Raw genomic sequence first — 26,970 nt, 5'->3', positions numbered from 1 at the left:
AACAGAGAGCGTTCGTTCTATTTTGTACCACCATATGTCGAAAATGATTATTTACTACTTTGTGTTTTTCGTTCATATCTTTTACCTTTTCATCTTTCACAAAAGTATAAGAACATCGTCAAGCTAAAAATAAAGAAGAAGATGAGAAAAAATTGATTTCGAAAGGTATGAAAACACATTAAGAAATTGTGTAGGTGTTATGGACTATTTAAGGGTGATTCCCCGATAGCTGATCAAATATCAATCTATTAAAATTTTATATGTGAAAAAGAAAACACTATACAATATGGATTATTAAATGAGCAACCGCATCTTAATAATATTAATGACATTGTATTAATAAAACGACGAGTAAGAAAGTTATTATAGTGAATTAGTAATGAGGCATTCTTCGATACTGTTGTGTAATAACAAGGAATTGCGTCAAACGCTTTTAATATAGTTAGAATTAGTTATATTTTGAATTATTGATGAGCTAAAATATAGCTGTCTTAATTTCTGGTGAAAAATTACTCGGAAATTCGGAATTGTGGGGAATTTTTAGTATAGAATGCTGAACTGTTGAGGAATTATTGTTAAATATTCAAATTTAAGTTAAGGTGAATTTGTGCTGAATAATGATGAAGTCATGCTGAATTGGGGTGAATTTGTGCTGAATTATGGTGAAATTATACTAAATCGAGGTGAATTTTTGCTGAATTATGGTGAAGTTATGCTGAATTGTAGTGAAATTATGCTGAATTATGAAGAAGTTATGCTGAATTGTGGTAAAATTTACTCATCATTGTTGACTTGATGCTGAATTATGTCATTTATGGTGAAACATTTTTCTATTATAGTGAAAATTATTGAATAACAGTACATAATCCCTTTACATTGCGTTGCGTATTTCGCAATATAATGACAATTTGCGTTTAACGATGATTAAATTACGCATCATCTATGTGCAACTCGGATGATTTTCTACTGTTCTAAATACTTTCTATTATTAGATCTGCTTTATCAGACATTCTTCTATAACTAGAAAAAACTGACCTCAAAGCATTCTATGGCGTTAAAATCAGCTAAACACTAAATTGCCCCAGACATTAATAAAAATATTGATAAGCGAATATCGCAATTTATTTCATTATGGATCAAGGAGGGTGGGACAGAAAGAGAAAACAAATGAGCTATATTTAGACGTGCGATTTGATAATTTTATAAACATTGTCCATCATCTTCCTTATATATGTGTATATTACAGCTGATAGTCTATAAAGAGCAGTAAAACAATGAATAATATTATTAATTCGCAATAATTTTTTTTCTTTTCTTCTTCTTATTCTCTATCTCAATGCCTTTTTATAAATTACATTTAAATAATTTCAGACTAAAACGCAGTTCCCTTATTTCGTTCTGATATTGAATTCTCAATTATTGATAACGAAAATGAGTATTTTTACAACCAAGGAAGCCAGATGCGAAAATTATCTCTACAATTATCACTTTAATTCATTCATAGACAGCGAAAATCTTATATTTGCGCTCTTATTAGCATATTTTTTTTTGCGTTTATTTATTTACTTCTAACTGATTTATAGACCGTCCGGAGAATATTTGAATGAATACTTGGAAACAGTTCAGATTCAAATTTATTTTGAATGAGATTTCGTACGGAAATGCGCTCTTATTATCATCCCACGATCAATTTCATCTTCTGCTTATAAATTCATTACCCCCACAATCCCGTGAGAAAAAAAAATTCACTTAATTCCAGAGTTGGCAGGACTTTAAAGTGGAGTCCGGACTTTGAAAGTCCGGACTTTCAAAGTCCGGACTTTGAAAAAAAAAAGTGGAGTCCGGACTTTCAAAGTCCGGACTTTAGAATAGTCCGAACTTTAGAATAGTCCGGACTTTGAAAGTCCGGACTTTGGGACTTTGGGAGTCCGAAAAGTCCCATACAAATTTTTTTTTTTTTTTTTAAAGTATTTTAATATTTTTTTTTCGATTACACTGCGTAACCCGAGCTAAAAAAGTGAATTTTTTGACATTTTTTTCGGTTACACTGCGTAACCCGAGCTAAAAAATTGATTTTTTTGACATTTTTTTCGGTTACACTGCGTAACCCGAGCTAAAAAAGTGAATTTTTTGACATTTTTTTCGGTTACACTGCGTAACCCGAGCTAAAAATTGAATTTTTTGACATTTTTTTCGGTTACACTGCGTAACCCGAGCTAAAAAATTGATTTTTTTGACATTTTTTTCGGTTACACTGCGTAACCCGAGCTAAAAAAGTGAATTTTTTGACATTTTTTCGGTTACACTGCGTAACCCGAGCTAAAAATTGAATTTTTTGACATTTTTTTCGGTTACACTGCGTAACCCGAGCTAAAAAATTGATTTTTTTGACATTTTTTTCGGTTACACTGCGTAAACCGAGCTAAAAAATTGAATTTTTTGACATTTTTTTCGGTTACACTGCGTAACCCGAGCTAAAAATTTGATTTTTTTGACATTTTTTTCGGTTACACTGCGTAACCCGAGCAAAAACATGACTTGAAAAAGTGTTTTTTTGGACTTTGTTACGCAGTGTAACCGAAAAAAATGTCAAAAAATTCAATTTTTTAGCTCGGGTTACGCAGTGTAACCGAAAAAAATGTCAAAAAAATCAATTTTTTAGCTCGGGTTACGCAGTGTAACCGAAAAAATGTCAAAAAATTCAATTTTTTAGCTCGGGTTACGCAGTGTAACCGAAAAAAATGTCAAAAAATTCAATTTTTTAGCTCGGGTTACGCAGTGTAACCGAAAAAATGTCAAAAAAATCAATTTTTTAGCTCGGGTTACGCAGTGTAACCGAAAAAAATGTCAAAAAATCCACTTTTTTAGCTCGGGTTACGCAGTGTAACCGAAAAAAATGTCAAAAAATTCACTTTTTTAGCTCAGGTTACGCAGTGTAATCGAAAAAAATGTCAAAAAATTCCCAAAGTCCCAAAGTCAAAGTCTCAAAGTCCCAAAAGTCCGGACTTTCATAGTCCGGACTTTAGTGGAGTCCGGACTTTCAAAGTCCGGACTTTAGTGGAGTCCGGACTTTCAAAGTCCGGACTTTTGGGACTTTTCGGACTTTTAAAGTCCGGACTCCAAAGTCCTGCCAACTCTGCTTAATTCCCAATATTTTTTTTTTATTTTCTCTTATTTTCAACTGCAAAATTGTTGTCGTGAAAAAAGAATATTAATAAACTAAGCTCTGGATTAATAAAAGTCTTACGAACAAAATATTGATAATGTTGCGTTGATGGAGATGGAAATTTTCTGAAATTAGTTGAACAATATTGAATTAAGTTAGGCAATGCTGAATTGAGTTAAACAACGCTGAATTGAAAAGAAGAACACTGAATTAAGTTAATCAATGCTGAATTGGACAAAACAACGCTGAATTGAACAAAACAATGCTGAATTGAGCTTAACAACTCTGATTGGTGCTGAACAACAGTTATTTGAGCTGAATAAAATTTTTTCCAGCTAAAATTACCTAAAACTTAAGATTTTAAACTCAAAAATGTATGGCGACTTATTGATAATATCAAACTTTGACGTCTTTATCACTAAACTGTGACATTTATCAACTTTTTATTTACCAACATCCAAAAATAATGTTCAAAACGAAAGTTAGGAATGTGCGTTAAGTGCGAATTAATAACAACAACTCATAACAACATCAAATTGCAGAGAAAATGGAAAAACATTTTCATAAAAATATCAATTTTTCGCACAAATCTGTCTATATGTTAAAGACTATAATGCCAATGTTTAATGTTCACAAAAAAAATGACAAAAATAAGCATTCGGCTCGATAAACGTGCTGTGAATTCATGGTTCCTCTCCATCGAAATCAACGACGACATTGAGTCTGGCAAAAGTTTTTTTTTTGTCTTCTCTTGTTTCTCCTATTCGTCGTTTCTTATTTTTTTATATTCAATTTTTGGGTAAAGACGTATTTGGTGGTTGTATTTTCATCTGTTCTGATCAATACTTGTGTCATATGTACAAATTTTTTTTATGGAAGTAAGAAAGAACACAATCATCGCAAGATGATATCGTAATTGATTCATTGAGGTTTGTTCTGGCAACAAAGAAAAAGCAGAAATTTTCAGCTTAATTTCACAAATTGTCAAATAATATATAATCATAGTAAACATGAAATATAAAAATGTGAGAAAAGATCAGATAATAAACAGATCTCAAAGATATAACATGGCGCAGCTGAAAATCAGTGATTTGGTGATTCCAATCGACATAAATGCTGTTTCTTTAAAAGAAGAATGGAGAAGATTCAAGAGAGAGATCAATTGTCTGTTTGAAATCTTCGAAATTGAGAAGAAAAGTGATGCAATTAAAATCGCATATCTGAATTTGCTCATAGGACGTGAAGTAGCAGATCTGTATGATCAATTAGAATTGTCTGAAGAGGAGAAAAATTGTTTTCAAAAAGTCATCGATGGTTATGAGAAGTATTTATGTATCAAGTCGAGCATTTATATTCATCGAATGAAGTTCCATCAAGCAACTCAAAATGATAATGAAACATTTGATCAGTTTGTATCCAGAGTGCGTAAATTAGCATCAGATTGTGATTTCAAAGATAAAGAAGAGCAGTTAAGAGACCGAATTGTGATTGGAATGAAAAATTCAAAAATGAGAGAAAAATTAATTTTCGAAAATGAGTTTTCATTGTCTACTGTAATTGAGAAAGTTCGCGTGTATGAACTACAACGCAGTGAAATGAAGAAGTTAGAAGTTTGGAAAGGTTTAAAAATTGATGAAATTATCGACAAGTCTTCAAAAACCAGCAGTCAAATCAAAAAGTCTTCGAATGTCTTTAAGCCTGCAAGTTGCAATAATGAAGAAAAGAGTTTTTTTGAAAGAAGCAAAGCAGAATGTAAAGAAGGAGGAAAGATTGATGCAATGGTGGGTAAGAATTGTAGAGATGAAGATTTAATTGTCAACTCAATAAGGTATGTGAGTAGTCTGTCATGGTATAAAAGTTTGAAAATCAATGAAAAAATGATAAGGTTTAAACTAGATACAGGAGCACAGATAAGTACAATTACTGAGAGAATATTTCGGAAGTTTGAAGATAATTTTAAAATTTTTCCAAGCCATTTAGAGCTAAGGTCTTATTCAGGTGGAATAATTAAGCCCACTGGTAAAGTGATATTACCAATAACGTTAAAAAATAAGACATATTATGAAGAATTTGAAGTATTAAAAGGTAATTTTGAGCCTATTTTAGGATTAAAATCATGCATGAAGCTGAATTTAATTTCGCGCATAGACACAGTTAATATTGATAAAAAGCTTTATAATGATAAAGAATTAGTGAAGTTTAAGGAACATTATAAAGACGTATTCGAAGGTTTAGGAAAGTTTAATAAGCCTTTCAAATTATATTTACAACAAAATGCTATTCCATTTGCCGCAGCACCTCGTAGAATTCCATTAAAGTTGAAAGATAAGGTTTTAGATAAATTGAATGAAATGGAAAATCTTGGTGTGATTTCTAAAGTGAATGAACCGCGTGAATGGATTAATAATATAGTTGTTGTTGAAAAAGGCGAGAAAATTCGAGTTTGCATAGATCCGAAGCACTTGAATAATGCCTTGAAAAATTTTCGTTATCCAATTCCTTCGTTAGAAGAATTAAGACAAGACCTGAAAGATGCAGAATATTTTTCTGTATTAGACTTGAAAGATGGGTTTTGGCATATTGAATTGGACGAAGAATCAAAGAAATTATGTAGTTTTAGTACTCCTTTTGGAATGTATCAGTTCAATCGTTTACCATTTGGCATTAAAATAGCTTCGGAAACTTTCCAAAAATACATGTTTGATACCTTCGGAGATTTAAAGGGTGTCAAATTTTATATTGATGATATTATAATTTTTGGAAAGAATATAAAAGAGCATGACTTAAATGTTAAAGCAGTTATGCTAAGAGCCCGTGAAAGAGGCATTAAATTTAATATAAAGAAAGTGCAGTTTACGGATAAATCAGTAAAATTCTTTGGACATATTTTTTCAAAGAATACAGTTAGTATTGATCCAGCTAGAATAGAAACTATTACGGACATTCCAGTTCCGACTAATAAAAATGATGTTCAGAAATTTCTAGGTGTAGTCAATTATATGCGCAATTTCATTCCACAATTGCCGAAATTAACGCATAATATTAGAAATTTATTGAAAAAAGATAGTGAATTTGTTTGGCAAGCTCAACATCAAAATGAATTTGAGAATCTTAAATGCGTCATTAAAGATTCTGCTTGTTGTGCTTCATTTGATGAAAGTTTACCTTTAGAGCTTGAAACTGATGCATCGTCATATGGTTTGGGTGCATGCTTGAGACAAGGAGATAGGATTATTTGTTATGCATCTAGATGCTTGTCAGATATTGAGAAAGAGTATGGTCAAATTGAAAAGGAATTTTTGGCTGTATATTATGGATGTAAGAAGTTTCATGATTATGTGTATGGTCGTCGTGTGGTTGTCAAGTCAGATCATAAGCCACTTGAAAGTATAATGCTAAAAGATCTATCAAAGATAGGTTCGAGAAGGCTACAGAGGTTACGTCTTAAGCTTTACAAGTATGATTTACTTTTAGATTACAAACCAGGTAGTAAGATTCCTATTGCTGATTACTTATCGCGCTATACAAATGGCTATGTTGAAAAAGATTTTGAAGAAAAAGTCATGAAGCAAATGGTTCACACTTTAAGTATTAGTGATGAAAAGTTGGAATTGTATCAGTCAGAAACTAGTAAAGATAGTGAATTAAAGATTCTTGTTGATTATTACAGAAAAGGCTGGCCGTCTGATAAAACGAAGGTTCCAGATAATATTAAGTCTTTTTATAAAATGAGAAATGATATTCAAGTATCTCAAGGATTAGTTTTCTATGAGGATAGGTTGATTGTTCCAAAGTCATTGCGTAAAAGTGTTTTAGCAGATTTACATGAAGGTCACATGGGAATGACAAAGACCATAAAATTTGCTAAAGAGTCTGTATATTGGCCTAGTATGGCACAGAGTATAGAAGATCTTGTTAGTTCTTGTGAGTTATGCAACACGTATGCAAAGTCGAATCAGAAAGAACCAATTATTCAGCACGATATTCCTCCAAGAGCTTTTGAAAAAGTAGGTTGTGATGTCTTAGAATTTAGTGGAAAGAGTTATCTTGTCTTAATTGATTATTTCTCTAAATGGATTTGTTGCAAAATTTTACCGTCCAAGAATTCGAATACTATCATTTCTAAGTGGATAGAAATTTTTGCTGAACATGGTGTACCTAGGGAAATTATAGCTGACAACATGCCTTTCAATTCGAATGAATGTAGAACTTTCGCGAGTGAATGGGATATATTAATCACAACATCTAGTCCACATTACCCTCAGTCAAATGGATTAGCAGAAAAGGCAGTAGGAATTGTTAAAAGCATGATGAAAAAGACAAAAAACGGTGATCAGTTATGTATAGCTTTGATGAATTACAATAACACACCTTTAGGAGATTTAGATTTATCTCCATCACAATTATCACAGAATCGTCGCATGAGAACGAAAATAGTCACAAAAACCGAATCACTAGAACCACGCTTAAATGATGATGTGGTAGAAAAATTTCGAATTAAAAACTTAAAGTCCAAGTTTTATTACAACAGAAATGTTGGTAATGAAAGACAGTTTGATTCAAAAGATAAAGTTTGGGTCCAAAGCCAAAATGGAACTTGGACGAAAGGTAAAATTATTAGAAAACTAGATCAACCAAGATCGTATGAAGTATTACTTAGTAATGGTACTGTTTTGCGGAGAAACTCAAAGTTTCTCAGATTAAACAAGGGTAGCAATACATTAGATTGTGAGGATAGGGAAAGTGTAGGCAGCGATGATGATGATCCACTTTTAGACAGCTTATTTCCATTGCAACTTTCTCAAATCCCAAATGCATCTGCTTCAATCCCTCAACAAAACATCATAAGTCAAAATCAACCTCGAATTCGAAGATCATCGAGAATACCAAGACCACCGCAAAGATATGGACAAACTTAAAAGAGGGAGATGTCAAATAATATATAATCATAGTAAACATGAAATATAAAAATATGAGAAAAGATCAGATAATAAACAGATCTCAAAGATATAACACAAATTACTCGAATAACTTTTAAAACTAGGCTTTTGTGGCTTTGTCTGATGAAATTTAATATCAAGATTGTTTAGGATGTTGTGTAAATTAGTTTGATGTTCTAGGATTCAAGTGGAAAGCAAACGATAAACTTTTCTGTAGGTACAGATTGTGAACTAAACTTTTGGATTGTAAAGAGTTGATATTACCTTTTATACGATGATGAACTTGCTGAATTCAGCTGATTTTGATGATCTTTCTGAATTCAGCTGAGTTTACTGAGTTCAGCTAAACTTGCTGAATTAAGCTGAACTTGTTAAAAAAGATGTACTCACTGAATGTGCTGAATTCAGCTAAATAATTGAATTTACCAAAGCTGAATAAACCTGCTGAATTCAGCTGAATATGTTAAACTTACTAAATCAATCATTCTAATGTCTTTGAAAAATTGAAATAAAACACATTTGAGGAAGGAAAGTCGAGAATCTTACAATTTTACTCAGTTTCATTGACATCATACATCAGCAGACAACCTTCTCGCGAAAATAGATAATATCATATATCAGCATTGATCGTGATTGACAAAACATTTCTTCACTGGTGCTTAATTTAGTTCACTTTGATTTTGAAACACCGTTTACAACGTTTACTCATGCTTATTTCATTGAATGAAATATTATGTTCCATAAATTAACGAGGACTTTGGTTTAAATTTGGCACATTGCTCATCAACATCAGATGTCTTTTACGTCTTTTTCTTCATTATATTTTGGGAACACAAATTGTATGCTATTATTCATTTATTGAAACTGTTATAATAATAGCATGATGATCACATTCTTTGTTTCATTAAGCACAAACCAGCCAGATTGACTTTTTTCAAATCAGCACTGCTAGAATTATAATCAAGAAAAACAACATAATCTCCTCCACACACGTGTCTTTTCACACAAATCTCGAGTGATTCTTGTATTGAAATTATCGCTATAAATATTGTTTGCATGCTGACATTATTGGATACAAAAAAATTTATTCCTTAAGCAAGCAAGAAACAAGAATCGAGACGAGACTTGGTGGAATATAAATAAATTAATGAAGAAACTGAATAGATTGAAGATTCAATAAAATTAATGGATTTTGATCTTTCTGATGTGATGATATGAATGTATGTCTTGAAAAAATGTTACCGTAGTTCCTTCCTTCCTTCCTATATTCTCCTCACTCAATGTTGTTGCATTCTTTTTCTTCTTGTGTACATTAATTCATAAATTGTATACAAGCTTTATGACATAAGCTTGTTTTATCCTCAACATTGTTGTTGCATCATACGGCTCGTGAAAATTTTCTCATATGGCTGATTCCATGAGTGAGTTGAGTGACATTTTTGGATATCAAAGCACATGGTGTAAAAATGGCTGAAAACTGGACCTTGGACTGATGAAATCCGACACCAGGCCAGAGTCTATGCGGCCTGAAATCAGATTTTTGCTCATTTCTATGCCATATGCCTTCCGGGTACCAAAATAGCACAAATCGATCGATCGATCAAAAATATAACACCAAACCAGCGTGATACCGACTAGTTGCCATATTCAGTTTGCGATCAGCGTTATGGCAGAGATACGCCTGTCTCGTACCGGATTTTAGATCAATTGTACATTTTAGCAAATCGGATTAGCCATAAATGTATGAATAAAGTAGTGGCAAATCAGTCCAATTAGAACAGACGGCGATTAGTCGGTCATCCATCTAGTTGATCAAAGTGATGTTCAAGAATTCTGACTCCCATCCTACTCATAAACTTTCTCGATATATCCTTGATTGGACATCATAAGTAAATAAGTCCTTTACTGTAGCAATTACTTTTATAGTGTCTACTATCAAACGGAATCTGGCTGTCAATAGTTATGTCAAAATCGTAGGTGGAAAATATTAGATCATATTTTTCTACATTGTGTGAATGAATCGAAATACTTGCTGACCTTAGTATATTACGGATCAGAAACATATGATGCATTTTTTAAAGGTTATGGTGAATTATGGAAGAAAAGGGAAGGATTTCCAAATTTAGAAAAGGTCTATAAGGTTGAAATCTAGTAGACAACTGTCAATAACTCAACTGTCTTAAAAGCTGATGATTCATCCAATGGCTGATTACTTTTTCGCATCTTCAAGATGAATTTCCACAAAAACAAAACAATTTTCTTCAAAAAGTAATTTTCATTCACAACAAACAACGTCTTGTTCATAAAAATGTGAATGATTTTCCACGAAAATACACAATTTCACTATTAATACACGATGAGTAAAAGCATTGCTCAATATTTTAACTTTTTCATCATATTTTTGGATTTATCTTCTATATAAATTCGAGGAAATCCCTCGTCAGAAAGGAAAACAAACGAGATTTTATAAATCAACGATGAAAGCACAGCACAATATAGTGTATAAAATTAGCTCGCCTTCAATGGTCAATGCTGTATTGTTTTTTTAGATACAGTGGATTTATTACAGAAAATATGAATATTAAAAATTTATTGATATTGAGATGTCCATGAACTTGCCCTTCTCCTTCTCGGGTTTTTTTTTATACACACACAAGTGCTATCTCCATATATGAAGAATAGCATTGCTGTCCATTCATTTCCACATAGACTATATTTATGTTTTATAAAAGATTTATGAGATTTCGCTACATAAATGGAGGATAAAAAAGATGACGAAAATAAATAATGTGAGAAATTAGCTAATACTTGAGGACATTCCAAGAGCATGTATAATGTCCATAATACGATTGTGTGTGTATGTGAGCAAATACTAAACTGAAAATATGGCATTTTTGACTCTTTTCTTTTATTTCATGAAAATATTTGTACAAATTTATAGTTGGAAAACAAGAACAGACGGAAAATATATTAGAGTAACTCTTGGTCGCCAGCACACACATAAGAAGACGAAATCACTGCGCACTAAATGTTTTCTTTCTTCGTCTTTCTTTTTCCTTTAACAAATTCTTATAAAAAGAAGGAAAACTTATTGTTTTTGTGGTTAGACAGGTAGTTCCTAATAGCCAAGATGATGATTATTGTCGTCATCGTAAATTATGACATTTAGACGCAGGTGATTTACAGCTTCAAGTTATTTTGGGAATGAATGTTTGTAGCTGTACATGATTAATTGGAACCGCTTGGAAAAGTAATAAAAACAAGGATTAGATGTGAATTTTTGGAAATCTAGTAGGCTAGAATTACATTCTGAACTTTTGTATGAAAGGGTACGCAACTATGATATAATACATATTATGCAAATCTCAAATGACCGTTATAACAGTGTACTTTTGCCTAATCCCCAAATATTTAGATCCCTCAAGAGGTCCTTTACATGAACTACAAACGAACTTTGAACTTCATACGGCTTCAAAATTGACATTCACGTCATCGTGATGTTTCCAATAAACCTTGACCTTCCCGAAAAAAAAAAAATTGCTTCAAGTCATCGATGCTCATCTCGACGACAGATTGACAATAACAATTTCGAATAACATTTAACGGATATGAGCCCTTAAAAAGGCTCATTTACAAAGACTTCCTTTTGTTAAGATGTTTTTCACATCCTTGATGCCGTTCAACAAAGAAACAAAAAAGAAAGTTTCTCTTGCCTTGCCATATCATCTCAATGATCCTTAAAAATATTTGCTTAAAATTTTTTGATGAAAATATTTTACGATAAATGCCAATAAATTGATTGAGTTATAAAAATAAATTGACATAAAAACTTCAGCATTCACTTCAAGCAAAAAGTGAAAAGAAGTGACTGTAATTTCATAATTGTGTTGAAAGGTATTTGCTGTCAGTGAATCGAGGATGAGGAATGTGTGTTGAAAAAATCTCGAGCATTGTCATTCAAGATATATAAAGTTTGTGTAATTTGAAGTATTTTATAAGAATTTCTACCTCTTTTCCTCAATCGATGTTCGACTTACTTGATTATCAGCATTTCACCATAGACGACATAATACTGTAGAAGAGAAAATGTGTTGAAAAAACGTTATTATACGCAGTAATTTCAGCCATGCTTGAGAGTATTAGACAAATGACCTATGAAATGAGATTTTTACTGATAATGAGTATCAACATTGAGGCATTGGATTGTAAAAATTGCGATAATAGAATCTTAAGTGTTTGTTTATCTTTGCGGAATCTTTCTTATCTTCTCAGAATGTATTAATCGAATTAACTAAAATTAAATCTGAATCTGTGTGACTTTTTGATGGAAAATCCCAAAACAATCTTTAATATGCTTCCTAAAATTACGTTTTAAGTGAATTTCACAAGAATATAATGAAATCATCTGAATTATTAACAATAAGATAATCATCATGACACAGCATTAACATTTTAATTTGTATTATTCTCTGCTTTATTCAAAACAGATAATAAAAGTTAATATTCTTTCCAGGAAAGACTCAATCTGCAGTATTTTACAATTTCATGTTGCTAGATTAGAATTACTTATCAAGAAGATTTTGAAGCAACTTATTATAAAGTTATGTCGTTAACAGTCAAGAATGAATGAACCTTTATAGCTGGATTAACTTGCTATTTTAATATTTTCATTGGAATTGATGTTTACTGTTTAAATTCTGATGAAAAACTAATAATTTCATAGTCGTAAACCCCTTAAAATTTCTTTGAAAAAATTTAAATATTTAATGACCGTTACAAAGTAAAACTCGAGAAATTCACTTCAATACAGTCATTTGAACTAAAAACTCGTGTCAAAGGTAAATCCAGACATTTCTCTTACAAATTATGGCAAGCATCTCTTTGAACTGCTCCACGTGTATGGCTCAACAAGCTGTAAATTGGATTAAACATCATCCCTGAACCATTTCACACAGCATCAATCTCGTAAACGTCATTATCGGTAAGAAGACGAAAATAAACAGGGATATGGAACAGCAACATAATGAAATTATCTCCACTTTGTTAATAGCAGTGCTATTAAATTTGCTGTAAGTAATTAAAAACAACAACGCAATTTTGTTGACTCATTCATGTAGCATAGCAGTTTATACTCGATTTCTACCGCGTGTGACCAACATAAGTCTTAGTTACTGTCTTTGTTAATTAATTCACAAGAAAAAATCGATCTAGATCGACTTGGATTTCTTTTAAATTTTTTTATTATTAAATTCAAGCTAAACAAAAGAAAAAAATTGCAATAAACAATAAGAAATCTTACAAACTAGCATAACCAAGACGCAGTCACAAATGGAAAAACTTGTAAATGATAAAAAATTACATCATTTCCGCCGACTTACTTCCATCAGATCATTTATCCAATGTATTGGTATCTCCATCTAACTTTCATATTCACCGAGAATTCTGCGACCTTTTGGATCAAATGGCGATCTGAGATGAATATCAGCATCATATAACTTTCCCATTACTTCAATTTGATATTTTCCTGATGTTATGTAATTGATATCGATTGGTTTATTGGAGTCTGTTCGCTTTATATAGCATTGACCGAGCGCACAATCGAGTGTATATGCCCATTCTCCACGTCTCATGTGTCCAACAATTTCATTATTGCGATAAACAGCTTCTAGGCCAACTGAAATTGTTAAGCAATGAAAAATTATTTCTCTTTAGAGGAAAGTAAAACATGCTGCTTACAAAGTGGAATTTTCTCCTTCAATGTCAAGTATGCGAGACGTTTGTATGTGCCAGATTGACGTTGTTGCTCAATAATTTCCTTTCCTTTGTACCTAAAGCCATCCTTTCTACATGTAAATCCCAAATTTGCCTCAATCGGTGTGTCATCCGAACGCAAGTCAAAGCCCCATAAATGATATCCTGTTTAAAATCAATACAAATGACATTTACGACATTTATAATTCTGTAAAATGAGAAAATATTTTTATCAACGGAACCTTTTTCACTGCTCAGTGAATACAATGAACGATATCCGGCATTTTTCAGATCATATGAAGCACCAGCATTCATTAAAATGTTGTAAACATCATTGCATGTTTCCTTTGGAATATGAAGCTCGTAGCCCAATTCGCCTACAAAACTAACACGTAAAACTCGTACATCGTATTCAATTCCATCGTTCCCTTTAATTTTCACTATAGCTGCCGTGTTTGGAGGTAAACTTTCGTTCGATAAATCGTAATTTGTTATCTTTGATAGAATTTCTCTGCTTTTCGGACCTTTTAATAAAAAGAAACATGAATTTTTAGTTCAGTGTAAATTTGTTAAAAAGTATTTCAGTTCAAAAATGATCAACTAAGTTCAAAACTGTTCAATTAAGTTCAAATTAGATTCAATTAGGTTCAAAAAAGCTCAATTTTTGTTCTAATAAGGATCAATTAGGTTCAAAAGAGTTCAATGAAGTTCAAATAAGTTCAATTAGGTTCAAAGAAGTTCAATTAGGTTCAAGAAAGTTCAATTAAGTTCAAAAAAATATCAGTAATCTTTGATTTGTTCGAAAAATTTCTAAAAATCATTTCAAAAATGTAAAAATCCTCAATTAAATTTCAATCGTCACTAAACTTTCGTTTGCCCTTTACAACACCCAAGTCAATCAAGTTATCGATTATTAAAAGTAAATATTACAAACCTTGAATCGATAGAATGCCAAGTTCGTGCGTAACATCGAACAATTTCGCACGGAATCCTTTTTCCTGAATGGCTTCTCGCATATGTGCAATTGTATGAAAAGCAGAAGCTCCACCGGCAACACAATAGTATCCTTATATGTAAGAAAAAAGAACGACATACCAATCTCAGACAATTTAAATAACAAATTAGACTAGCATGTGTAAGATGTAAATAATAGCACTAATAATACCTCGTCCTTTGAATGCAGGATCGTGTAGCTCTTCATTGACAGTATCTAAAGTCGTAACAGTCAAGTCAATTTCCACACCCCCACGACTATTCAAGGCACACGTATAGATCGTTCTAAATGACGAATAAAGAACAAAATGTGAATGAATATACATAATACAAGTAAGAAGTACGTGCAAAATATCTTGAAAAAGTTTCACGTTTATTTCCATACTTATTGGATGGCTTATTAAGATCTGCAGTAAAAATCCATTTTGCCGCTTCTTCAGCTTGAAGTCCTGTGAGGAAAACTTTACAGAAATAGCTCTGGTTAAATACAACTGCATTTTCACGACAGGACTGCGCTTCCTTTCCAATCTAATCGATTTTTTTGTTCGTTCGTTGATGAAAGCAGAAGAAAAAGTCATAAAAAATTTTCCTCGATTAGTTTTATGAACGTAAAATAAAAGTTTTTTGTTGAAATTAGGGTAACAAGTTTCATAAAAATCTATAAGGATGTTGAATCATCAATAATGCTGTGCTCTACTTTACGAGAAATAGCATAAAAGACACTGTAATCAACACGGATGTGTGGGCGAACGATGAGATTGAAATTAAAAAATTCCTAACTGAGAGATTTGAGATTGGCAAGAAGGTGAAAAGTGTTAAGAGTATCCAGTAAGCAAGCTTAGATAGAAGAAACTCTTTAAAAATTCATAAACTTTGTCAGAAAAAATTATTAAAGACAGGACATGAACTACAAAGCACATTGTAGTTAGATTACATAAAATTCCGTAAATTACGGCGTGGTGGTATTCTTGGTAATACAACTTGATGCTTTAAGCTTAAGTACTTCAAAGAAATAATGAAAGAAAAAAATGTTCTGTGCCAGTATTTTTAGACTTTTGATGTCTTGCAGACAGATTTTTATGAAATTTGTTGCAATATTTTGGCGCTCTAAGACTCAAGAGCCATTTTCTGGGAAGTCTTATTTTGGTTGACTTCGGGATTTTAATTTTTTCTTCTTTAAAATTAAACAAAATAACAAATTCCTTCCCTCGTTTAATGAAAGAACAACATAGAATCATTTCAAGCATAAAGATCAACGCGCCATATTTTATTATGTATTATTAATCAGATAATACATTTTTCTGATAGTGCGCAAAATTTAGTTGTATACTACGCACAGCTGTTGTTGCTGTTGTATGATGCGCAATTTCGAGATATGATTATCATTTATATAGTACGCAATTATTCTGTACCTCAGATAACACGCTTTCAATTCAAAAATTTTGATCAGACAACACGCAATATTAACATTGCTTTAGCTTTTGAACTAGTTAGCAAACTTCATTAATCATAGAAATCTACTAACTTATGCAGAAAATTAATGATATAAATAATAAAAAATGATCCTCATTATAGTCCAGTATTGAGGTCATAAAAATTCACGATGTTATCAATGAAACAGCACGAGTTAAAATTGAGCCATAAAATAATATTTGCGTGTGGCAAAAATAAGAAGACTAAATGTTCAATAAAAATCTCACCAATTCATGATGATCGGAAAACTCGAACTTATAATCGCCCGAAAGTTTGTCAACATAGCGCGTATTTGTATTTTTTTCTCGTCCATAATAGCCATACCAATCATATTTTTGCACTGGAATCGGTCCATCGTCAACATAATATCCTGGACGTTCAAAGCCTTTTTATGACACATTCAAGCACAAAGAAAAACACAAAAAAGTAGATTACAGTATTAAATTTTATAATGCTTGCTGTTTATTTTTTTCGATTTACCGGCTTTTTCCTCCATTACAGCACCATTATTTACGAGTATCTGTCAATAATAAAAAGCGTGTTAATGGCATAAAAAATATTTAATATAAAAATTGACACCGCTATGTAAAGTAATATTATTTTTTTGTACTTACTTTATGGAATGGATCTTGCAAAAAATTCCTACCGGCCAGCGGTTGGTCATTAGGAAAGACGATACTATAATTCTTTGCGTAGGCTTCATGACTTCTCTCGACAGCCCATGTATAAGCCTTTCTTTGTCGTGGTGTGAATCTCCTGATGTCATATGCAAACATATGCAAATCCGGTCTGTCATGAATAATCCAACTAGTTAATTGCTTTGCACAGCCACCGGAAAGCATCATACCAGCACTATTGTATCCACAACTGTGAAATAATCCTGTCAGATTTGGATCCGGTCCCTTTTTTTTCGTAATGAGAATGGAAGAAGAAGAAAGTTCAGATTAATTAAATATGCAAGTTGAGGAATGAAAATGTCAAAGTTCAGGCATTTATGTGCGCATCTCGATGATGTTTTGGAACGGATTAAATTCCTTTGTTCTGTCAGAGATGGTTTTTATCATTGAAAAGTTCGAAGATTGATTGATGCACTTAAATATTCTCTTTATGAATAAGGCATATGATAAGAGCTCATGTACATAAAGCGGCAGATGAAAAATGTATAAAAAAATAGGAAGATTCTCATAATTTCGCAATGAAAATATTGATTGCAGCATTGGCATTGGATATAGAGTTACATATGAAGACTAATAAGCTGAATAAATCAGGTTCTTAAGTTACTATTTAAAGTCTTAATAGTTCATTTGGAATCCATATGAAACTCCTACTTCTACCTCTTCCCTTCCTCATCTACTCCTCCTCTCATTCCCTATCTAAGCTCATGGTACTCAATTCTCCCAACCAAACAATATTTCGGAACTAGAAATTTAGAATCGAGAAAGCAAATCAATTTCATTAAGAACGTCTTAACATTTTTCAATGCATTGTAATTCCTCTTCACAAGGAACAAATTGTAAAAAGTCCAAGTTCAAGTAAAAAATCAATCGCTTGTGATGCATCAATATTGCAATTCTTGTTGAATTTTTAAACAAAATTGCCTTACTACAAACAATCTGAATGGCACGTGAACTTGAATGGAATATTCACGAGATGCAGGGAATTATTAAAATACAGTTTAATGATAGCTCTCTGATTCACGGTTTCAATGCATGCATTTTGAATCGTATTGATATGGGAAAGTTTTTTGCTGTAAAAAGACAAGTTGCTGTAATGTTATGAATTACTTATGGTAAACCTCAAGGAAAGGAAGTGAACTATCATAGATGTTGAGGAATCCATGACTGTTCCGATTACAATACCGTGAGCATTGAGCGAGGCCTTGTCATTTTGACAGCATTCTATGTAATGATTTAGAGGTCAGCATCTTGAGGGAATCGAACCCACGCACTCACAATTGAGTGTTAAATCCGGTCTGTTGTCTAACTATTCGACCATACAGGCTTTAGTCTCGCATTAGCAGATTCATCTATATATGACTCGATACCGCGACAATCATAAACATGGAATTCAAGGAGTCTTCAATTAGCTCCCAGATTTGGTAGCATAACTACCACTGCAAGCAATATTGCTCAATACCAAATACCATAGATTTTACTAAATAATTCCAGTTCATGACTGGATGTCTTAGCTGGCAGCCCCAGCTCCAGAATAGGTTACGTCACGCTTGTAACGTTACTAACCGAAATCATTTTACAACTGAAACGTTAACAAAGAAAAACGAACGGAATAAAACGGCGACGATTTTTAGCTTCAATAAACGGACACGAATCGGAACATGGAACATACGGACATTGTACGATGCACCATCTAAATTGGAAGATCTTGTAAAGGAATTTAAAAAGGTTCGACTTGACGTCTTGGGTATTTGTGAACATAGGTGGGCCGACAAGGGAAAGATTAGTATACCAGGGGGCACAGAACAATTAACGTTTCTGTTTTCAGGAAGGCCACTTACTGAAAAACGTGAAAGTGGTGTTGGGCTTCTCTTGTCTGCATCTGCTGGGAGAGCACTGATTGATTGGAGTCCCGTCTCCGACAGAATACTTGTTGCGAGATTTCGTACTCGTGCACGAAACGTGAGTATTATTCAGGTTTATTCACCAACCAACATGGCTGATACTTGCAGCAAAGACAACTTTTATGAGTTGTTATCAGCCACACTGAGTAATACCCCACGCGGTGACATTCAAATCTTGATGGGTGATCTAAATGCGAAAGTTGGTTCTGACAATTCTAACCGTGAGTTCGTCATGGGTAGACATGGTATTGGTACTGCAAACGACAATGGTGAACGTTTTGTGGAGCTGTGCACAAGCCATGGCCTTGTTATTGGCGGGACTGTCTTTATTCATAAGGACATACACAAAGTAACATGGCACTCAAATGACGGAATCACGCAGAATCAAATAGATCATATCTCCATTAGCCACAAATGGAGAGGCTCTCTTATGGATGTACGGGTTTTCCGAGGCGCTGAGGTCCATACCGACCATAAGCTTCTGGTTGCTACATTAAAGATCAGACTTGCTGCAAACAAGCCACGTTTTGCAAATCACACACGTAGAGTAGATCCCTTAAAATTGCAAATTCCTCAGTGTCGGGAAAAGTTCAGGAAGGCATTGGAACAACAGCTTAATATAACAGCTCCTACCGACCCTGAACAGCACTGGGAACACTTAAGGAAGGCTTGCATAAATGCAAGTGAATCTACAATTCCTCTAGCACATGAGAGGAAAAAATGTTACATTTCGGACTCTACATGGAGCATTATTGAACAGAGGAAGCAGGCAAAACAAGCATGTGATGTAGCAAGGTCGCAGCAACAACGTTTGGAGGCTTTAGGGAGATATAATGCATTGGATAGGCAGGTGAAGCATTCAGCTAGGCAAGATCGTCGTACCTGGCTGAATAGTATTGCTGATCAAGCACAGGATGCCGCGAACAAACAACAATCGCGCGAGCTTTACCGTCTTACGAAACGTTTGGCTGGCCAATCTAGACCAGCAGATAAGCCAGTCAAGTCAGTCGACGGAACTCCTTTAACCAATGCTGACCTCCAAATGAATCGATGGACTGAACATTTTAAGTCTGTCCTCAACCCTCCATCAACATCAACACACAGAGACTTTTTAGACAATGTTCAAATTCCCGAACTTACGACTAACATTGACACAACCAGACCTAGTGTTTCTGAGGTTAGAGGAGCTATTGAAAGCATAGGATCTGGAAAAGCTCCAGGCCCTGACGGGATCGCGTGTGATCTTTTTAAGGCTCATCTGGATGTTACAACAGATCACCTTCACAAAATCATTGGGTCCTTTTGGGACTCGGGAACATTCCCGAAAGGTTGGAAGGAAGCTCTTCTTATAAAATTGCCTAAAAAAGGTGACCTCAGTCTGTGTGGAAATTGGAGAGGAATTGCACTCCAAAACTCTATCAACAAGATTACAGCCCGCATCATACTTGATAGGATTTCTCCTATACAAGATGTGTGTTTGCGCAGGGAACAAGCCGGTTTTCGTCGGGGGAAGTCCTGTGTAGACCACATCAACACACTCAGGATCATAATTGAGCAGTATAGAGAGTTTCAAAGCCCTCTTAACTTGCTCTTTGTTGATTTTAAGTCAGCCTTTGATAAGATTGACAGGAGTGTGATGTGGCGGGTCCTAGCAATGTATGGTGTTCCAGACAGCATTATAAATCTTATAAGGCAACTCTATTCAGATGCAAACTTTCGAGTTTTGCATACTGGAATGATAGGCCCTGAATTCGAAGTGAATTCAGGTGTTAAGCAGGGCTGTATTCTCTCTCCCCTTCTTTTCAACATTGTTCTTGACTACGTGATGAGAAAGATCAGTCAGAAGAAAAGAGGTATTCATTGGAATGTCTTCACTCGACTTTCTGATCTGGATTATGCCGATGATATTGTTGGCTTAACAGAGACAATGTCTGATATGGAGGAGTTCCTGTCTGATTTGATAGGATGCGCACATGAAGTTGGCTTAGAGATCAACGTCTCTAAGACCAAATTGATGCGAATTAATCCGCCAGCGCAGACACGAACATCAGTCAAAGTACTCCATTTGGGAAATGAGGTTGTAGAGGAAGTGGATAAGTTCACTTATCTAGGAAGTGTAATTTCCAAGGACGGTGGTGCGGATGACGACGTACGCAATAGGACTCGACTTGCTAGTGTTGCCTATGGCTCACTAAGACACATTTGGACATCTCCACGACTATCTCGACGACTGAAGCTAAAAATCTTCAATTCAAACGTCAAGTCAGTGTTACTTTATGGATGCGAGACTTGGAAAGTGACTAAATCACTCACTAATCATATTCAAGTTTTCGTCAACAGATGCCTTAGGAAGATTTGTGGCATTCACTATCCAAAAGTCATTAGTAACTCTGAACTGTATAAGATGACAAACCAACAAGTCATCGCTGTCGAGATTGGAAGAAGAAAGTGGGGATGGATCGGTCACACTTTAAGGAAGCACGAAACAGATATTGCGAGACAAGCACTGTTTTGGAACGTTAAAGGCAAAAGGAGTGTTGGCAGAAGGAAAATAACTTGGCGTACAACAGTAGAGAAGGAGGCAGAACAACAACAAAAGAAGTTAGCAGAAGTAGCCGTTATAGCCCGGAACAGAGACCTGTTCAATCACTTTATTAACGCCCTACGATTCACAGTGGATCAATAGGAACCAATCATCATCATCATCATGACTAGAAAATCTCGGACTTTACCAGAATTTTCTAGGTTAAGTTAATTCACAGAGAATATTTACCGCGTCTAAATTATACAACTTGAATATTTAGGTAGTAAAGCTTCATGATTTTCCTTGAACTTGTTCAGAAACAATACAGTTCCGCAGAGCTATAAAAAAATTATACTCTCCCGACCAACACAATTTTTGATGGTATCTCCATAGAGAGAGACCACATGGCATTCAAGAAGCAATCTTTATGGTAGTTAGCCTTGAAATCGCTGCTTGGACGCAACTTGACTATCATGAAAAATTTGTGCTGATCGGGTCTGATGTAATTTGATGGAACTTTTTTCCAGTGAATTTCGTGAAAAACATAATAAATCAAAGCAGTTTTGAGAAATGTCTGAAACATCAAAACATTCTAGACTATCGTAAAGTTTCAAGACTAGCTCTGTGAAAAATGATCGATTCTATACGAGACATTGTCGATTTAATCAAATTAATATGTCAGATGGAAGCGAAACTAAAGAATAGAAAAGAAAACAATTGAAATGAGAAGAAGCTCTTTATGCATTATTGTCTGTAATCAAATATCTAATTTATAGTTCCACAGAAAGTGCGATCAATAAGAAAAATAAGAAGAGATTGGATGAAGATATTCAAGTCGAAAGAAATAAGAAAATTTCTAATACTTTCATATCTCGTCATAAAAATTGATTATTCATCCGTAGTGAAATCAGAAATTGATCTGTCTGCAGTAATCATGCAACTTGACCTGGAAAGCAAGTCAGTCAAATCTACTGACACTGTGCTTAGCCAGTGCAAAACGAAGCTAACATTTATATAAGAAGATTCATTACATCAACTTGAATGGATGTTTGTGAATCCTTTAATTCTCTAATTTTACTTTCTTTTCATGCTTTCATCAGACACTCTCACTCTCCATTTCTCTTACCATAATCGGCTTGTGATCAGGCGTAAAGCTTTCAGGTCCGCATATTGTACTCTTGATGCCGGCATTACCAAATGTTGGACAAAGTTTAATGGCACCTTCAATATGAGTATCAAATACTGAATAATCCAAATCATATAGTCCAAATTGAAAGTCTGATGGAACTTTATCAAGTAGAATCGGATTGTTTTCATATCCGCCCATGCAAATGGATTGACCTATTTTGAGTTAAACGAAAAATAAAATGATATAAACGTAAAGTATTTGTTGAAGTCAGGATGCGGATGTGTTGAAAGCTGAGCGTTAAATGCTTTAGATTATCGTAGTTTAGTACCCCTTATTATTTAGTAAACAAACACATTTTTTTGGAAAATTAAATGAAAATCAGTTTGAACTGGTTTTCAGACAATTATTTGTACTCAAATGTTCTATTATGGATAGAATATAGATGTAATTAGTAGCACTTGTTTGAGTTCACGTGAACAACTGGATTTCCCTTATTATTTCAGAAATTAAGTAATAAAATTACTAAAAATAATTAGCAATTAACTTCAATGTGAGTTTGAATTAAAATCTTCTAGAACCTTCATTAACACTCAACAAATCCACAGTCTGGCTCAAGTAAACAAGTATAGCTCAATTTGCATGTATAAATTCAATATAAAGTTTTAACTCAACCTTGAATACGGAAATAGAGACTGAAATCGTGATCGCGAACATTAGGCATCCCCTGCACTTCTTTTATAGTCTCAGATATGACATAAGCATGTCTCATTGGAACAAGTGGCAAATGAATATCGAGTGGTTCTAACAATTCGTTTCCCCATGCACCTGTAGCATTGATGACTGTATTTGTCTTTATTGTACCTTTAATTATGAAAATTATAATGAAAAATAAATTAAGCAATATGTTAATTAATATATAAATGTCATTAATTTTCATGGTGAACTTTGTTTATATTACAACAGAAATTACGTACCATGTGGTGTTCGTACACCTCGGACTTCTCTATCCCCCAGAAACGTTTTTCCAACAATTAATTCATCAACTGAACAGTTTTCGTATACACGACCACCATTTGCTGTTGATGCACGAGTAAGAGCTGTACACATCATGGCTGGATCAACAACACCATCCCCAGGTGAGTATAATGCATTTTCAAAAGACTTTGGATCGAGTAATGGAAATACTTCTTGTGTTTCCTGTGGCGATAAAATGTGACTCTCTATGCCAAAGCATCGACCTAACGTTTGTAAACGTCGATATTCATTTGTTCGTTGTGGTGTATGGGAAATGAATAATCCACCATTATTTATCCAACCACTGTTGAGTCCTACTTCCGATTCTAAATTCATTAACAATTCACGCGTTGTGGCTAGCAATTGAATTTCGACATCATTCGGTCGTAATCTCCATACCAAGCCGGCTATAAAAAATGATAATATTATGAATTATTCAAAATTTGTTGATATTGATGGATGCTAATGGAAAGGATGTTTTTATTTTTGGGTATTGTTTTTGAAGGACATATATCAGACTAAAGTAATTTCGAGAATCTGTCAAGTCAAAATTTTCAGTTAATCCATATCAATAAAAATACATCCACCACTGGCACTCCCTGATAATTAATGCGAAAATTTCCAATTTCACTCTACCTGTATGCCATGTTGTACCACAAGTTAATTGACCGCGTTCCAGAAGTATAGCATTGACACCTCGTTTTGTTAATTGATAAAGTGTACTACAACCAGCTGCTCCACCACCTATAAATAATAATAAATTAAATTTATATGCAATAAATATTGTTGGTAAGGTTCATTGGCACATAATTTTTTAGATTTCACAATTTATTTATTTTGTTTGTTTGTACACAAAGCTGTGGAGGAAGTGAGAATCGAAGAGAGTGAGAATTTAATCGAAATTGGAAGTGAGCAGTGTTTATTTGAGTGTAGAGCAAATATAAAAGAAGAGGTCAAATTTGTTTTTGATTATGACGAGGAGGTCTAGTATAGAGCATAATGCTTCTTATCTAACACTTATACTCAAAAATATTCCTTCTTCACCTCTTGTGATAAGCTCGGGTCAGAATATTATGCTGTACTCACACAAAGATTAGAGTATAAATAATAATATGAATGTTTATTTGTGGAACGGATGATATAAGCGCTGTTTTTTGTGGATTAAAGGTTTTTGAGAGTTTTTGGATTGGATATAGCTGAGCTACAAGAACAGAAGTAAGCATCATGGCACCTCTAGGTCTTTTGACAGTAAGGTGACGTGGTGTTGTTCTAATTACGCTGTATGATCGATTTAGACTTTAAACAGATAGTGCATCGCACATGACACCTTGTTTAGACATTCGACTAGTTTAATGCCTAAAATATACAGCAGCATATTCCGTAAACCAGTCTTGTTCAAACTATTTTGTGTGTCGACACATCTTGGTAGTAAGCCACTACCGAAACTGACCACTTTTTATGACATTTAGGTTCATGACTAATAAATCGCGGTACACAATTTGGACAACACTGTTTTAAACAGTCATAGTACGCATCACAGTCAAGGACTATTCAGGAACTACTAAAGTATTCGATTTCATACAAAGTACTCAATTCACATTCCCAAAAACGATACATTTAACCGCGAATATTGGTTAATTTAAATTTAATCGGATTAGATGACACTGAACTATACAAATTCCAGCAGATGTGATGGGGGATAAAAGCAAATTTGCAACTTTGTAATAAAATACTCAATTTAAATATTCATTTGCTGATTCACATGCATATAGTGTGGGTCTAATTTTCACATTTTACATCACGCAAATCAGCTGCGATGTCAAAAGTAAATGAATCAGGTATCAAATTTCCCCCATCCGAGTGCTTTCCATTGAAGCACTCAAAATTGAAATTAGACTTTTAAATGCGTAAAGTAAAGACAAAGCGATCAGTCATGTTCGTTCTGAGAAAAACACATCCATAAATATTTCTTGTTTAAAAGTCAAAGACGTCAAATGTAAACAGCAAGGCACTCAAAAAAAAAATTTACTTTTCGTCGTGAAATAAATAACAAATTTGTTGTTAATGTTTTATGTACAAGCAATAAAGTATTTCCTTTTATTTCAAGGACGAGAATGCCAATTGAATGATTGAATGGAAAATAAAATTTCTCCACTTCATCCATTTAGATACAAAATGGAATCGAATTTTCAACATCCCAAGAGATCAAATAGAGTAAAAAGAAAGGCTAGAGTGACTTATGTCATTTTATATTCTTACAGTATGTCGCAATGAAATAAAAGTTATAGCACTTCTGTACATTTTATCGCTTTGCAATTGCATTCCGCTCTTTTGAATTAGCACCAAACGATGGCACTGCTAAGGTAATAAAAAAGTAGCATCACAAACTATTATGTAATCTAGAAAGCGGTGCTCATGTAAGAATTTTTAAGGAACTTTTTCTATCGTTTCGTTCCTGAATTCATCCACTTTCCGGTTTGCACACGAAAAAAAAGCACTTTTGCTTGAATGTGAAAAGTGATAAAGTGGAAAATATGTATAGGAGCACAAATGAGAGAGAAAAGTTATAAATTGTTCGTTTCCTCGCTTCTTCTTCTTCTGGGATTTTTTTTCATTTATGTAACTACACTCTATGCACCTATGATAACAACATCTGCAAACTCTGGTAATGTTGGAGTTGAAAAATGACGAACAAATTGTTTCCTTTGTGACTTGATACAATTGTAAATGCTCCTCTTTATTCGTAACATTTCATCTAATATTTTTTAACTACGATTATCAAATTTAATAATCACATCCACTGTACTTGTCGTGTACTGACTTTTTTTTTTTTATTTTTGAGGAATACAAAAAATCTCGCTTTTTATGAAATGAAATGTTGAATGAAACTGAGAAGAACTTTTGCCGCTGACAGTTATTAAAAGAGCGTTGATAAGGAAAAAAAATAAATAAATATATAATTGTGCTTCAGGAGAAAATTGAAAAAGTCTTAGCTTCTCAGCTTTTATTCGCACAGAGATTCTCGTATTCTTGAAATTACTCAATAAACTTGAGATGGAATGAAATGAGAATGATGTATAGAATTATAAAATAATCATGTTGGAAATCGTTTAAAAGCAATGACCAGATGACTGTGACGCAATTTTACTTTGCTTATAAGTAAAATCTAGCTTGGAGCTTTTTTTGATGATTTTTCTTAAGTATACGATTTACTTTAACTTTTTAATTAATTCTTACCAATGTCTTGCTCCTTTGCTGATGCTAAATTAATTAAATAGAGCGGAAAACACGTTTTTTAATCTTAATTAAATTTATCGATGCTTTCTCATCAATTTTAATAAAAATAAACAAAAGGGGTACGAAGCTACTATGATTTATCAAAATTTCAAATCTATTTTAACC

At 33.5% G+C, this 26,970-nt stretch overlaps 1 protein-coding gene across 1 annotated transcript; it reads right to left on the bottom strand.

Annotated features, from left to right (window-relative positions):
- Positions 1–13,328: 13,328 nt before the first annotated feature.
- Positions 13,329–26,461, bottom strand: Sardh (Sarcosine dehydrogenase). The gene is made up of 14 exons (XM_070644093.1): positions 26,207–26,461; positions 24,205–24,312; positions 23,529–23,975; positions 23,227–23,415; positions 22,552–22,766; positions 16,938–17,225; positions 16,804–16,843; positions 16,551–16,708; positions 15,236–15,378; positions 15,023–15,135; positions 14,792–14,923; positions 14,100–14,381; positions 13,843–14,022; positions 13,329–13,780 (listed from the first exon to the last, which is right to left on the bottom strand). Exons 1-14 carry the CDS (start codon positions 26,316–26,318, stop codon positions 13,524–13,526), a joined length of 2,664 nt encoding a protein of 887 aa, XP_070500194.1. The 5' UTR covers positions 26,319–26,461; the 3' UTR covers positions 13,329–13,523.
- Positions 26,462–26,970: the final 509 nt, after the last annotated feature.

This window comes from Chironomus tepperi, unplaced genomic scaffold (assembly GCF_022539635.2).
Source record: "Chironomus tepperi strain 1889 unplaced genomic scaffold, CSIRO-AGI_Ctep_v1 contig_335, whole genome shotgun sequence".
NCBI lineage: Eukaryota > Metazoa > Arthropoda > Insecta > Diptera > Chironomidae > Chironomus > Chironomus tepperi.
This window is presented reverse-complemented; position numbering and strand designations above follow the sequence as displayed.